The 16,090-nt window shown below is 47.9% G+C and overlaps 1 protein-coding gene across 4 annotated transcripts; it reads right to left on the bottom strand.

Annotated features, from left to right (window-relative positions):
• Positions 1-1,320: 1,320 nt before the first annotated feature.
• On the bottom strand, positions 1,321-15,101 carry GFUS (GDP-L-fucose synthase). Of its 4 annotated transcripts, none has more exons than XM_077271395.1 (11): positions 14,966-15,101; positions 11,730-11,883; positions 11,461-11,575; positions 6,465-6,593; positions 6,318-6,391; positions 3,276-3,409; positions 3,133-3,197; positions 2,827-2,893; positions 2,671-2,750; positions 2,255-2,354; positions 1,321-1,769 (listed from the first exon to the last, which is right to left on the bottom strand). In XM_077271395.1, the coding sequence occupies exons 2-11, from the start codon at positions 11,870-11,872 to the stop codon at positions 1,714-1,716; spliced, it is 963 nt and encodes a 320-aa protein (XP_077127510.1). In that variant the 5' UTR covers positions 11,873-11,883; positions 14,966-15,101; the 3' UTR covers positions 1,321-1,713. The 4 variants fall into 4 exon arrangements, with proteins under 4 accessions (XP_077127510.1, XP_077127512.1, XP_077127513.1 ...); XM_077271397.1 differs by lacking the exon at positions 14,966-15,101 and adding an exon at positions 14,784-14,960; XM_077271398.1 differs by lacking the exon at positions 14,966-15,101 and adding an exon at positions 14,872-14,953.
• Between the last annotated feature and the right edge of the window lie 989 nt (positions 15,102-16,090).

The raw sequence follows: 16,090 nt of genomic DNA on the forward strand, positions 1-16,090 counted from the left end.
ATAAATCTATATGTAGGGAGCTCCCTCTAGTAGTGTTTGTATAAATCTGTATGTAGTGAGCTCTCCCTAGTGGTGGCTGTATAAATCGTATGCAATGTGCTCCCTCTAGTGGTGGCTGTATAAATCTGTTTGTAATGTGCTCCCTCTAGTGATGGCTATATAAATCTGTATGTAATGTGCTCCCTCTAGTGGTGGCTGTATAAATCTGTATGTAATGTGCTCCCTCTAGTGGTGGCTGTATAAATCTGTATATAGTGAGCTCCCTCTAGTGGTGGCTGTATAAATCTGTATGTAATGTGCTCCCTCTAGTGGTGGCTGTATAAATCTGTATGTAATGTGCTCCCTCTAGTGGTGGCTGTATAAATCTATATGCAGTGAGCTCCCCCTAGTGGTGGCTGTATAAATCTGTATGTAGGGAGCTCCCTCTAGTGGTGGCTGTATAAATCGTATGTAAGGAGCTCCACATACTGGTTGCTGTATAAATCGGTATGTAGTGAGCTCTCCCTCACATATATTTACAAAATTTAATAAATAAAAAAATAAAAAAATCACAGCCACTGTCAGACAAAAAGTTGCACAGATCTAACATTTACGTTAGATATATTTCGGGTGTCATAGCGAAGGGATGAACATAACGCATTTGCTCACATCACGGACATGCCGGCAAAACTCCTCTAACTTAATATTGGTCCTATGGATGATGCTATCCATGACGTTTCCTCTTTATAGACAGGTAAAACAGTTGCAAGAAACATGACAACCATATCTACTGTATGAGACCTCCAGGGACTAAGATATCCTGCAAATTGGGGACCTCAATCTTCTAACATACCCAGTACATCCCACAACCAGCCCCCACATGATCTCACCAAGGGGAGGTATGCTGGCGGAACCTTACTGAAATAAAAATTAAAGGTTGGGTCTCTGTCATTGTTCATTTCTGGAAGAGACAGTTCACTGTGAGATTGTTCCATTTTTCTAAATCTAAGCGTTTCCCTCCATAAAGGGAGCCATTCCTGCATCATCAGGTTTAGTACTTCTTTCATAATTCCTTTTTATCTTAATTTCATATATCGTATTGTTTGTTCCCATTTTGTATCATTTTTGTCTTTTTTATATAAACCCTGCCTACCTTTCTGAACCAAATATATACAATTTACTAGCTGTTCCTTTTGTTCTGTAAACTGCACCCATAAAGCCATACGCAACCTGTAATGAGTCTGATCGGTCTGGATAAACGACTGGAGGCAGCGGAGTTGCGTTTCCTTGACAGTGATGACATGTGAACACTAGAGAAATAAAACATAAAAAGGACCAAACAGGAGAAATCACCAAAAAATGATAATTTATTTCAAGCGTAGACAGATCAGACCCTAGGGAGCATTTATCAGCAGTAATGAGGCGCTGCTGTATTCAGGGCGCAGTCTTTATCTGCTCCAGCTGGTTGGGGCACCTTGCCCACTGTCGGCATGTTCCGCGCTCCCTAAGTAAGTGACCCCTGGTCTGATCAATCAGTGATTTGCATAGTGTTAAGAACCTATAACGACCCCTCACGTCGGCTCCGCTCGCTGCTGTACGTCCGGACAGTGAGGACAGAGGTAGATGATGAGGGTGATGATCCCACAGCCGACACCAGAAACCAAGAGCAATAATATCCTAACAGTCGCCATCGTCCGGGCATCACTACGCGGTTCTCAGCTCTCCGGCAGCGGGTCACTTCCGGGCCTGGGCGTAGTTGGCGTTAAACCAGTCACATGTTTCCTGGACGGCTGCAGAGAAAGCGCAAAATCTGTGATGGGAAGAAGCTGCGGTACATCACCCTGCACGAGACCTGGTGGGCCGGACACAAGTTATAAAATCCACCATGAATCCTGATCCCAATGTGAACAGGGCCATCCTCCCATTCTGTGCATACAGCACCTAGGCAGACCTATGCGTTTCCACATTTACAAACAATCCTTGCGTCGTCTAATCCTGCAGCGACTGCTCAACCGTGTGACTATGGGATCCGACTACGCCGTGCTTGTCTGTAGTCTGTAACTATGGAAACACAGAGATCTGCACTCGAGCTGAAGGTATAAAACGGGTTTATAAAGCGACTCTGTACAAAGCGGCTTCATGGCCGGAGAATAATCCTGTTACAATGGAATCTTACGTGTTCCGTTATCACATATTATCGATTCCTCCTCCTAGTTATTATCCTCCCACTCAGGGGCACATCAGAGCGGCGCCCCCCCGCTGGTGCATCACTTACCCTGACTGAACGGTGTGAACGTGAAGTCGGGCAGGTACTGGCGCAGTTTGCCGTTACTTGCCGTCTTCTTGTATTGTCCGTCAGACTTTGTGATGTCAAACTGAGCGAGGGGTTAAGAGAAAAGACCGCGGAGCCGAGAGAAGTCACAAGAACTGCGAGAATCGCAGCGATCGCTACATATATATGTGCCGTCTGTCTACCCTGCGCACAATGCAGGAGGAGGATTGGGATTGCAGCTCTGGGTGTAACTAGAGCATTATACTTGTGATTGTAGATGCAGGAGTGACAGCAGCATAAGAACTGGGATGGCAGGTTTAGATGTGACCGGTGTGTAAATATTGTGATTACAGCTCTGGAGGCGACCGATGTATGAGAAGAGCAAATACTGCTCTGGATGTGACTGCTTAACAGGATACGAGAACTTCCCCCTTGAAGTCCATGGCGGACACGATACTCTCTGCCGCCTCCTTGATGGACACCTCGTCCTCCTCTCCCACTGTAATACACAAAGGTTATAATACTACACATGTCCGCCGCTCCGACAGGACACGACACGCGGAGCACAGCCTCACCGGAGAGGATGATGGGATCCACCTCATCGTATTCCCGCAGCACCCAGATAAACAGCCGAGCCAGGTCCTGGGAAACAGGAGAATGAGAAAGTGAGCGCAGCTCTGGGGTATAATACTGGATGTAACTCAGGATCAGTAATGTAATGTATGTACACAGTGACTGCACCAGCAGAATAGTGAGTGCAGCTCTGGGGTATAATACAGGAGGTAACTCAGGATCAGTAATGTAATGTATGCACACACTGACTGCACCAGCAGAATAGTGAGTGCAGCTCTGCAGTATTAAGGGTCTGTTTGCTGACTCACCAGTGAGTAGATAAACTGCCGCCGCGGTTTCCCGGATCCCCAGATGGAGAGCGCGGAGCCATTTTCTGCAATCACAATGCACATTTCTGTTATTTGCCGTCTGATGGGGGAAGGGACAGATAATGGTGGCAGGAGATGCTCACCTTTAGCCTGATACACTTTGTGGATGAGTCCCGGTAACACGTGACCGTCCTCGATGTTGAAATTATCGTAGGGGCCGAAAACGTTGGTGGGGATGACGGCGGTGAACTTACATCCGTGCTGCTGGCGATACGCCCTGTAGTATGGGGAGGAGAGAGGTCATTGCAGCGGCTGCAGCTTCAGCAGGATATTCAGCCCTTTACACATTTATATTTGGACTATATTCAGACATTGTGGGTAAAGGAACAGTTTTACTTGTGATAATGCAGAGGATTACTGGATGTGCAAACAAAGAATTACAGACAGGTTGTATAGTACAGAGGAACCACTGCTGAAAAGTCATCCTGGTTCCCTGCACAGTATAAGCCTGCAGCTCCTGTACACTCCAGCTTCAGGTCGGCATGTCTCCCTGCTAATACAACAATCACCTAAGTTCTCCGATGTTCCCTTCTGTGAGGTCTTTGCAATGATCTTCGGGTCCATTTTGGACAAATGTTGTGAGACAGAAGCAGTTTGGACTTCTCTCTTCTTCATGCGCCTTGTTCTCTTCTCCTTCATCTCCGATGCTTAGTATCAGACGTTTTATCTGTTCCATCACAAGTTTCCTCTGCCTGTCCATGGCTTTTGGGTCTTACTCTTTTCCATTCCTTCTTTTTCCATGGTCGTCTTTTCTTCTTTTATCCATGTATTAACTTCCTCTTCTGAAAGCAGAGATATATCTTCCCAAGATGTGCGTTCGTGGACATTGACTGTGCATGTCTTCTCTACGAGACGTGGGGGTGGTTTACCTTTTTCGCTTGTTTAACGCCTTGGTTCTTTATCTGGACACTTGTCGTCTTTGGGCTTGCGCTGACGTCAGCCACTTTCTCAGAAATAGTCTGATCACTGACCATTTTCTGGTCTGGATGTAGTGACCTTGTAGTCTTGGATTTGATTCAAGCATTCTTATCTTCCCATATTTGAACAAGTGGACATTAGATGAATTGTGGACAGGGTCATATGTAGATGTACCAGATCTAGGGTCTCACCTGACCTTTTATTGTCTTGAGATTAGAACACTATTTGGCATTAGCCATCAGCCGCTTTCCCTCCTGATACAGAACGGTCATCTTGGAATGTTATATTGAGTCCTTTGGCCGTTACACGCTTTATAGATAACAGTCCTTCTATAGTGGGAAAATACAACACGTCTTTTACTGACTGTCCATTTTTACCAGGACACGAGAACTCCGTGTTCAGGACCTTTTGCATTTGTTCAACTTTCATAAGCAAGAAAGATTGTTTCCTGCAGAAGTTACTTACATCCCTGCTATCCACCTTCTAGGCTTGGCCTTTACAAATTCTAGTGTCAGGTCTATTGCAACCTCATGTCTACGGCGTAACTGTGTACTGCATGTATCAGGGAAACTGCACAGCACTATGACTGCAGAGTGCCCATCTTCTATGTCCTCACCCACTGATATCAGATGTGCGATCTCTTTCAGCACATTTGTGAGCTCATGTATATACTTTTCTTTGCGGCTTAGCATTTTGTACAGAGTCCTTCACAGATATAATTTGCCATTTAGACTGGATCTCGTGCAGCTGGTGCGTGCGTCCCACCAGTCTATTGCAGCGCATCCCACCAGCCTCTTGCAGCGTTCTCCCGTCTTACTTGGATGAGTTGTTCATCCTCTACTACTGGCAAAGATAAAGTGCGGTGTGCATACAGATTGATCCAAGGTGACAGCACAGCCTAAGGGATCAGTGGTGGTAGACAGAACACCTACCCGCAATGGAGGCACAGGGTAAGAACGATGGAGTTAATGCAGTGAAGGTAAGCAGCGTGTCCTCGCTGCCCCAACGCTCGTCTCGTTAGACCTTCTTCAGAAGCCGTGAGCTACGCTGCTGCACGTTATCTTTGCCGTGTTCACATAGGCAGTCACCGCAGCACTTACCTGTTTGCTGAACATTCTGCGCTCTATATTGTAACCTTTGCTCCACAATTTGGCGTCTCGCCGTTCTCTCTCTCTTAATAATTTCTACGAGATTTGCTCAATAAAGATTGTATAGTTTGGATTATACTCCATGGTGGCGGCGGCTCACTCCCCTCCGATCTCAGCATTTTCTACACGTATGGAGTTTTTGGTCCTAAATGAATTTACCCTTGGGATTTTTTCTCGTTAAATCCTTCATATGTATATAGCAGATGAGATCCTCGGGCAGATCCCATCAGCCTGTCCACCAGGCCAGGCAGTGCTCGGGTCTTCATGGACGGTGTCCAGGCCATGACCTGGAGTAGATTATAGCTTTCAGCCGAATATTTCTGTGCTCAGACACTGGGGGAGAACGAAATGTGATACGAGACATGGAGCAAATGGGACGTACGGCACCAGGAGATGGAGAACTACAGGAGGACACAAAGCCAAGAGGAGACACTGCACAAATCAACTAACAGTCCTCAGTGTCATCTGCTGTCCCTGCACAGTATGAGCCTGCTGCTGCTGTACGCAGACTACCCAGGCAGCCCCTCTATGCAGACTCCCCCGGCGGACCCCGTGCGCAGACTCCCCCGGCGGACCCCGTACGCAGACTCCCCCGGCGGACCCCGTACGCAGACTCCCCCGGCGGACCCCGTGCGCAGACCCCCTCGGTGGACCCTGTACAGTATGAGCCTGCTGCTACTGTACGCAGACTACCCAGGCGGCCCCTCTATGCAGACTCCCCCGGTGAACCCTGTACAGTATGAGCCTGCTGCTGCTGTACGCAGAGTCCCCCGGCGGACCCCGTGCGCAGACTCCCCCGGCAGACCCCGTACGTAGACCCCGTCAGCGAAACCTATACAGTATGAGCCTGCTGTGGCTGTACGCAGACTCCCCCGGCAGACCCCGTACGCAGACTCCCCCGGCGGACCCCGTGCTCAGACTTCCCCGGCGGACCCTGTGCGCAGACTCCCCCGGCGGACCCTCTACCCAGACCCCTTCAGCGTCCTCACGCCCCAACCATTCCCAGTTACACCAGTGAGCACAGCCCCTCCCCGTACAGTATCATGCTGGGGGCGTTACCTGTTCTGGACGTCAATCATCCTCTTGGCGTAGGAATAGCCGAAGTTTGAGCTGTGCGGGGGTCCGAGATGAATCTGCAGGGAAGACTGTGGTGAAAGCGGGTAGAGAGAAGTGGCGGATATATCACATGTGGTGGTCTCTACTAACCATGGTCTCATCAATGGGGTAGGTGGTCTTGTCTGGGAAGATGCAGGTGGAGAGGCAGGAGACCACCTTCTGGACCCCCAGCTCATACGAGGTGTGCAGCACATTATCATTAATCTGCAGGTTCTTCCTCTACAGTAGGAAAGAAGGTCAGCTCTGAGGGCACATCTCATGTAAGCTGCAGTCACATCCGGAGCTGCATCCCCCACTGTTCTCCTCCAGTCACATCCGGAGCTGCACCCCCACTGTTATCCTCCAGTCACATCCGGAGCTGCATCCCCCACTGTTCTCCTCTAGTCACATCCGGAGCTGCATCCCCCACTGTTCTCCTCCAGTCACATCCGGAGCTGCATCCCCCACTGTTCTCCTCCAGTCACATCCGGAGCTGCACCCCCACTGTTATCCTCCAGTCACATCCGGAGCTGCATCCCCCACTGTTCTCCTCCAGTCACATCCGGAGCTGCATCCCCCACTGTTCTCCTCTAGTCACATCCGGAGCTGCATTCCCCACTGTTGTCCTCCAGTCACATCCGGAGCTGCATCCCCCACTGTTCTCCTCCAGTCACATCCGGAGCTGCACCCCCACTGTTATCCTCCAGTCACATCCGGAGCTGCATCCCCCACTGTTCTCCTCCAGTCACATTTGGAGCTGCATTCCCCACTGTTATCCTCCAGTCACATCCGGAGCTGCAACCCCCCCTGTTATCCTCCAGTCACATCCGGAGCTGCATTCCCCACTGTTATCCTCCAGTCACATCTGGAGCTGCATTCCCCACTGTTATCCCCCAGTCACATCTGGAGCTGCATCCCCCACTGTTATCCTCCAGTCACATCCGGAGCTGCATTCCTCACTGTTATCCTCCAGTCACATCCGGAGCTGCATTCCCCGTCACATCCGGAGCTGCATCCCCCACTGTTCTCCTCCAGTCACATCCGGAGCTGCATCCCCCACTGTTATCCTCCAGTCACATCCGGAGCTGCATCCCCCACTGTTCTCCTCCAGTCACATCCGGAGCTGCATCCCCCACTGTTCTCCTCCAGTCACATCCGGAGCTGCATTCCTCACTGTTCTCCTCCAGTCACATCTGGAGCTGCATTCCCCACAGCTGCATTAACAATTCTTATCCTCCAGTAGCATGCAAAAGTAAATAGTCCTGCTTTCCTGATATTTCTGTGGGAAATCACACTTCACCCTTGGAGGCTCGGGGTCTGCAGAGCGTGCTGTGGCGCGTGCTCTGCTGTGGCACGTGCTCTGCTGCGGCGCATGCTCAGCTGCGGTGGCCGCTGGTAGATGTAGTGCTCACATCACGCACTAGATAATATCTGTTTATTTAGGTTCAAAACAGAAGGATGCAGTCAGCTGCAGCCAGCGGTATTGTGAATGCAGCTCTGGATGTGACTGGAGTATACGACCTGCTGATACTCAGCAGTTTCTGGATGTTAGTTTTTCCTGTGATGTGGCTGCAGGTGGATCCTGGAAACAAAGCTGCTCCTACACCTACTCGTATACACACATTACATACAGAAATGGCTTTTCTCCCATTTTTATTTATCTATCGAGAGAAAGGAGGAAAAAATGTTTGCAGGCTACGTTCACATTAGCGTTAAGCTAATGTGCGTCGGATTTGCGTCGGCGACTTAACATGGGGGACGCATGCGTTTTTTTTTGTTGCGTTGTGCCACACATGCGTCTTTTTTGCCGCAAGCGTCGGACCAAGAAAACGCAACAAGTTGCATTTTTCTTGCGTCCGATTATCGGCAAAAACCGACGCATGCGTCGCAAAACGCAGCGTTTTTGCGTGCGTTTTGCGTTGCGTCGCCGACGCAGCGGCGCACAACGCTAGTGTGAACGTAGCCTTATTCATTCATTAATTTGATTTTTTTTCCTTTTTCAAAAGTTTTTTCTCTTTTTTTTTTGAAGGATAGAAGGTCATTTATTGGGATACATCTTAGGGGGAATTTAATTAGATCGACAGGTTTCTTATAAATCGGTTCATGGATATATAGATATATATATATATATATATACACACACACACAACCAGCTGAAGAGCCCGGCGTTGCCCAGGCATAGTAACTGTTAGTTATAGCACCTCACTCCTCTTCATTTCCCCCTCGCTCCTCTCATTCCCCCCTAACACATGTCATTTTGACCTCACATCTGTCTTTTTCCAATCACTCCACTATTTTCCCCCCCTCACTCCTCTCCTTTTGCACTCACACCTCTTCATTTTCACCTCACACCTCTTATTTTCCCCTCAGTATATACCTGTATGTCATCTGCTCCTGTATATAGTATATACCTGTATGTCATCTCCTCCTGTATATAGTATATACCTGTATGTCATCTCCTGTATATAGTATATACCTGTATGTCATCTCCTGTATATAGTATATACCTGTAAGTCATCTCCCCTGTATATAGTATATACCTGTATGTCTCCTCCTGTATATAATATATAGCTGTATGTCATCTCCTCCTGTATATAGTATATACGTGTATGTCATCTCCCCTGTATATAGTATATACCTGTATGTCTCCTCCTGTATATAATATATAGCTGCATGTCATCTCCTCCTGTATATAATATATAGCTGTATATCATCTCCCCTGTATATAGTATATACCTGTATGCCATCTCCTCCTGTATATAGTATATACCTGTATGTCATCTCCCCTGTATATAGTATATACCTGTGTGTCATCTCCCCTGTATATAGTATATACCTGTGTGTCATCTCCTCCTGTATATAGTATATACGTGTATGTCATCTCCCCTGTATATAGTATATACCTGTATGTCTCCTCCTGTATATAATATATAGCTGCATGTCATCTCCTCCTGTATATAATATATAGCTGTATATCATCTCCCCTGTATATAGTATATACCTGTATGCCATCTCCTCCTGTATATAGTATATACCTGTATGTCATCTCCCCTGTATATAGTATATACCTGTGTGTCATCTCCTCCTGTATATAGTATATACCTGTATGTCATCTCCTCCTGTATATAATATATAGCTGTATATCATCTCCCCTGTATATAGTATATACCTGTATGCCATCTCCTCCTGTATATAGTATATACCTGTATGTCATCTCCCCTGTATATAGTATATACCTGTGTGTCATCTCCTCCTGTATATAGTATATACCTGTATGTCATCTCCTCCTGTATATAATATATAGCTGTATATCATCTCCTCCTGTATATAGTATATACCTGTATGTCTCCTCCTGTATATAATATATGTGTGTGTCATCTCCTCCTGTATATAATATATAGCTGTATATCATCTCCCGTGTATATAGTATATACCTGTATGCCATCTCCTCCTGGCTGTCAATTTGCCTCCAACACTTTTCCTTTCACTTTTTCCCCATTATGTAGATAGGGGCAAAATTGTTTGGTGAATTGGAATGTGCGGGGTTAAAATTTAGCCTCACAACATAGCCTATGACGCTCTCGGGGTCCAGACGTGTGACTGTGCAACATTTTGTGGCTCTAGCTGCGACGGTGCAGATGCCAATCCCGGACATACACACACACACATTCAGCTTTATATATTAGATTGTCTAAGGGGTACTTCTGTCTGTCTGCAACTTTTGTAACGGAAATCCTGCGTCCCTGATTGGTCGCGGCAGCCATGACAGGCAGCTGGCGAGACCAATCAGCGACAGGAACAGTCTGATTAGTCCCTCCCTACTCCCCCGCAGTCAGTGCCCGGCGCCCGCCCCATACACCCCTCCGGTCACCGCTCACACAGGGTTAATGCCAGCGGTAACGGACCATGTTGTGCCGCGGGTAACGCACTCCGTTACCGCTGCTATTAACCCTGTGTGTCCCCAACTTTTTACTATTGATGCTGCCTATGCAGCATCAATAGTAAAAAGATGTAATGTTAAAAATAATAAAAAAACAAAAAACCTGCTATTCTCACCTTCCGTAGTCCGCCGATGCACTCGCGGCTGCCGCCATCTTCCATTCCCAGAGATGCATTGCGAAATTACCCAGAAGTCTTAGCGGTCTCGTGACACCGCTAAGTCATCTGGGTAATTTCGCAATGCATCCTGGGAACGGAAGATGGCGGCAGCCGCGCGCGCATCGCCAGAGCTTCGCTGGATCCTGGCGGGTGAGTATATAACTATTTTTTATTTTAATTATTTTTTTTTTATTTTTTTATTTTTTTTAACAGGGATATGGTGCCCACACTGCTAAATACTACGTGGGCTGTGTTATATACCGCGTGGCTGCTATATACTACATGGGCAGTGTTATATACTACGTGGGCTGTGCTTTATACTACGTGCCCTGTGTTATATACTGCGTGGCCTGTGTTATATACTACGTCGCCTGTGTTATATACTGCGTGGCTGCTATATACTGCGTGGCCTGTATTAACGCATCGGGTATTCTACAGTATGTATGTATGTATGTATGTATGTATGTATGTATGTATGTATGTATGTATCAGCCACATAGTATATAGCACAGGCCACGTAGTATTTGTCTGCTATATACTACATGGCTCCTATATACTACGTGGCCTGTGCTATATACTATGTGGCTGCTATATGCATACATATAAACATATTCCAGAATACCCGATGCGTTAGAATCGAGCCACCATCTAATTATATATATATATATATATATATATATATATATATATATATATATATACACACACACACACACACAATATGCAGGATGGTTCCCTCCTCATCATCTTGTCTCCGCCTCTCACACTGGGAAAGGGCTAGATAAGAAGGTTCAAATTCACTTTCTCCAGACACCTGATGAAGGCTGCACACAGCCGAAACGTGTTGTCTATAAAGGCTTTATCAGTCTGAAAAAAAACATTTTTTTATTTTTACCTACAAGCAACCTGAAATTTCTGCACCTTGATTTCTCTCACTGTCAAAGTCCGCGCCATTCCCTGGTCCTCCTGTCTGCAACAACTCCCATCATGTCAGTCTAAAGAATCTTACCAGGAAATCCAGGTTATACTTCATGTTTCGGAAGAGTCCGCCCACCATGGCCGCCAGATGGATGACGTGGGTGGGTCTGTGCTTCTCAAATAGCGCCCGAGTGTCCACAGTGTCCCTGCAAGGAAGAGAACCAATGGGTGAGCGAGGACCAGTACTGAGCAGCAGGCGACCACGGCACACGCCAGCAACGGGCGACCCCGACACACGCAAGCGACAGCCAATTTGTGTGGACACAGTGTCTGCTCACTGCTCATGTACTTTGTACTCACGTGAGATCGGCGTCCTTGGAAGACAGAAAGATCCATTCCTCATCCGGTCGTCCTTCTCCATCCCCCACAATCTTCTCGATGGCTTTGCCCACCAGCCCGGAGCCGCCCGTTACTAGGATTCTCTTTGGTTTATTATCTGTCATAGTGATTTATCCTGCAGAGAAACAACAAAGTCGCCTTACTCCCACCGCCTCCCGCGACATCGCGCCTTACTCCCACCGCCTCCCGCGACATCGCGCCTTACCCCCCCGCCTCCCACGACATCCCGCCTCCCACGACATCGCGCCTTACCCCGCCCGCCTCCCACGACATCGCGCCTTACCCCGCCCGCCTCCCACAACATCGCGCCTTACCGCCCGCCTCCCACAACATCGCGCCTTACCCTGCCCGCCTCCCACAACATCGCGCCTTACTCCCCCCGCCTCCTATAGGGATATTACATTTTATATCCTATAGTTCCCGAGTTGCCAGTCCTCGTAGTAAGACCGCAGAGCAGGACCGGGGGGCGCTGTGCACCGTTCTCCCCGTACACAGGGTTATGACACCTCTGGTGTAGTCCCCCGCATTGAGGACAGAAGGTGAAGCTCCAGGCTGAGGGAGGAGAAGACATCCGGACAGGACACAGCACGGTCACCGAGCGCTCACACCTTCTCATACACTTTAGGTTTCTAATTTTCAACATTTTTGACGATCTTTCATTCCTGTGAATGAACTGGAAGGTTTTTTTGTTGCAAGGAGAACTGTGTAAAACACCCAATACTGCCTCACATCTGAGGGTTTGTTACAATTGCACCCAGTCTTCTGCAGGAAACAGAGGGATACATTGTAATCAATTATCAGGAGAGGAGGGAGAAAGGAGCTCAAGGAGATAATGTGGGCAGCCATGATAAATCTGCTCCTAACCTCAGCCCACCATGACCGGAGGAGGGGAAAGCCGGGCAGCAGATTACTGGCCTTCTGGAGGGGACCACCAACCTCTGCTCACCAGAGGGGCAGGATCACCCCCCAGTAATGGCTGACAACAGGGAGTAATAGAAGACTTCCACCTTCCAGTATCATCAGTGACCATATAACACAGGGGTGGGGAACGGCCGACCCACAGGCACCACAGTGCTTGGAATGGCGCTCCCATTTTGCTGGCCCTTTAATTCTTTCTTACACTGTGAGCACATACACGCAGCACTCACTACCGTACACTGCTGCGCATGCAATACAGTATGATGGCCGGACGCTGGCCAGTGCCGGCATCAGGATGTTCTTTGCTGGTGGAGATAACACACTCTACGCTCCCGTCTCACAAACTAAGACAGCCACAACAGTCTCGGCATCTCCTGTGTGATGACGTTTATACGGCAGTCTCCCGTGTGCTGTATATACAGCAGTCTCGGGTGTGCTGCATATACGGCAGTCTCGGCATCTCCTGTGTGGTGTATATACAGCAGTCTCGGCGTCTCCAGTGTGATGTATATATGGCAGTCTCGGCGTCTCCAGTGTGGTGTATATACGGCAGTCTCGGCGTCTCCAGTGTGGTGTATATACGGCAGTCTCGGCGTCTCCAGTGTGGTGTATATACGGCAGTCTCGGCGTCTCCAGTGTGGTGTATATACGGCAGTCTCGGCGTCTCCAGTGTGGTGTATATACGGCAGTCTCGGCGTCTCCAGTGTGATGTACATACGGCAGTCTCGGCGTCTCCAGTGTGGTGTACATACGGCAGTCTCGGCGTCTCCAGTGTGGTGTATATACGGCAGTCTCGGCGTCTCCAGTGTGATGTATATACGGCAGTCTCGGCGTCTCCTGTGTGCTGTATATACGGCAGTCTCGGCGTCTCCAGTGTGATGTATATACGGCAGTCTCGGCGTCTCCTGTGTGCTGCATATACGGCAGTCTCGGCGTCTCCTGTGTGCTGCATATACGGCAGTCTCGGCGTCTCCTGTGTGCTCCATATACGGCAGTCTCGGCGTCTCCTGTGTGCTGCATATACGGCAGTCTCGGCGTCTCCTGTGTGATGCATATACGGCAGTCTCGGCGTCTCCTGTGTGATGTATATACGGCAGTCTCGGCGTCTTCAGTGTGGTGTATATACAGCAGTCTCGGCGTCTCCTGTGTGCTGTATATACGGCAGTCTCGGCGTCTCCAGTGTGATGTATATACAGCAGTCTCGGCGTCTCCAGTGTGGTGCATATACAGCAGTCTCGGCGTCTCCTGTGTGATGTATATACAGCAGTCTCGGCGTACAATTCTCCTCCTGTGAGGAGACCTGCCGTGTATATACATGTTTTTGGAACAACTTACTTCTGTAATTTCTTTCCCAAACTTACTCACCGGACAGCAGCTCCGCCGTCACATCAGGGGTCATTACATGAATGACCAAATATAAAAGGGGAAGTTTCAAGTTGATGATTTTGTGCGACTGATGGTGGAAATATCCAAGTGGCCCCTGGAGCACCCCACTGACAGAACGCGCGCACACCCGGGATAAGCGCAGATTGTAGGGGATCGGCATATATTGTATATAACGTATAGTAGCCGGGATATTACGGGGTCCAGGTGAGAAGGGGCCGGACGTGTCATCAGTGGCAGCGCCGACCTGCCGCAGTACCGCCCCATTATGCCACGCTCCGTGGTGCCCGCTCCTGCTGCCGCCACCTGTATTAACCCCTCGTACACCCTGCCGACCATGTCCAGCCGCAGTGGGCCCAGGAGCACCCACAGTGGGGACCACCACGGATGATTAACCCCTCACCTGCTGCACCTGCACTGACCGCACGTGTGAGCAGAGGCGGACGGAGGGGAAGCATTCATTTAGAAATAGATAAATTATATATATATATATATATATATATATATATATATATATATACATATATATACATATATATATATACACAAAGCTCAGATCTAAAATCATTTGTTAAAAAAAGCCTCCAACAAAAACAGCGCAGACCTGGGGTCTGTGGGAGCGAAACGCCAGAGAGAAGCTTCATTCTTCATCTCCGGCCACAAAGAAGGAAAAACAACAGAAAAAGAGCCGCCTGCACCGAGGAGTCCACACACCGATCTAACGCTGCACAGGAGGCAGAAGACGCGGCGTGTGAATTATCCCGCAGGACTCCTCGTTACCACCCGGAAAGGAGGCTGATACCAGAGAGCAGCAGCAGCACACAGCGCGGCCCGGCGGAGCCCCCGGTATCACGGCGGAGGAAGACTCCCCCCAGCAGCGGCCGCTCCCCCCTCACCTGCTCCGGCTCCTCATTCAATCCACACTGCACTTCCGGGTGTGACGTGTCCAGTGCATGCCGGGAGATGTAGTCCGGACACACCCCCTCCTCATCCACCCCTGCACTGCTGGAGGAAAGTCACCAGCCTGTCAGTACAATGTGCGAGCAGCAAACCTGCAGGTAATAGTAGTGTGCCCCCATAATATAATATTACCCCCTATATGATAATGTGCCCCCATAATATAATATTACCCCCTATATGATAATGTGCCCCCATAATATAATATTACCCCCTATATGATAATGTGCCCCCATAATATAATATTACCCCCTATATGATAATGTGCCCCCATAATATATTACCCCTATATGATAATGTGCCCCCATAATATAATATTACCCCCTATATTATATTGTGCCCCCATAATATAATATTACCCCCTATACAATAATGTGCCCCCATAATATAATATTACCCCCTATACGATAATGTGCCCCCATAATATAATATTACCCCCTATATGATAATATGCCCCCATAATATAATATTACCCCCTATATGATAATGTGCCCCCATAATATAATATTACCCCCTATATGATAATGTGCCCCCATAATATAATATTACCCCCTATATGATAATGTGCCCCCATAATATAATATTACCCCCTATATGATAATGTGCCCCCATAATATAATATTACCCCCTATATGATAATGTGCCCCCATAATATAATATTACCCCCTATATGATAATGTGCCCCCATAATATAATATTACCCCCTATATGATAATGTGCCCCCATAATATAATATTACCCCCTATATGATAATGTGCCCCCATAATATAATATTACCCCCTATATGATAATGTGCCCCCATAATATAATATTACCCCCTATATGATAATGTGCCCTCATAATATAATATTAACCCCTATATGATAATGTGCCCCCATAATATAATATTACCCCCTCTATTATATTGTGCCCCCATAATATAATATTACCCCCTATATTATAATATGCCCCCATAATATAATATTACCCCCTATATTATATTGTGCCCCCATAATATAATATTACCCCCTATATTATAATGTGCCCCCATAATATAATATTACCCCCTATATTATATTGTGCCC

This window comes from Ranitomeya variabilis, chromosome 6 (assembly GCF_051348905.1).
Source record: "Ranitomeya variabilis isolate aRanVar5 chromosome 6, aRanVar5.hap1, whole genome shotgun sequence".
NCBI classification, from domain to species: Eukaryota; Metazoa; Chordata; class Amphibia; order Anura; family Dendrobatidae; genus Ranitomeya; species Ranitomeya variabilis.

Coding starts and splice junctions, on each gene's coding strand:
- GFUS (XM_077271395.1), bottom strand. CDS start 11,872: ATGACAGATAATAAACCAAAGAGAATCCTAGTAACGGGCGGCTCCGGG. Junction 6,392..6,464: donor ACCCCATTGATGAGACCATG/GTTAGTAGAGAC, acceptor TCTTCCCTGCAG/ATTCATCTCGGACCCCCGCA. Junction 3,198..3,275: donor CAAAGTGTATCAGGCTAAAG/GTGAGCATCTCC, acceptor TTGTGATTGCAG/AAAATGGCTCCGCGCTCTCC.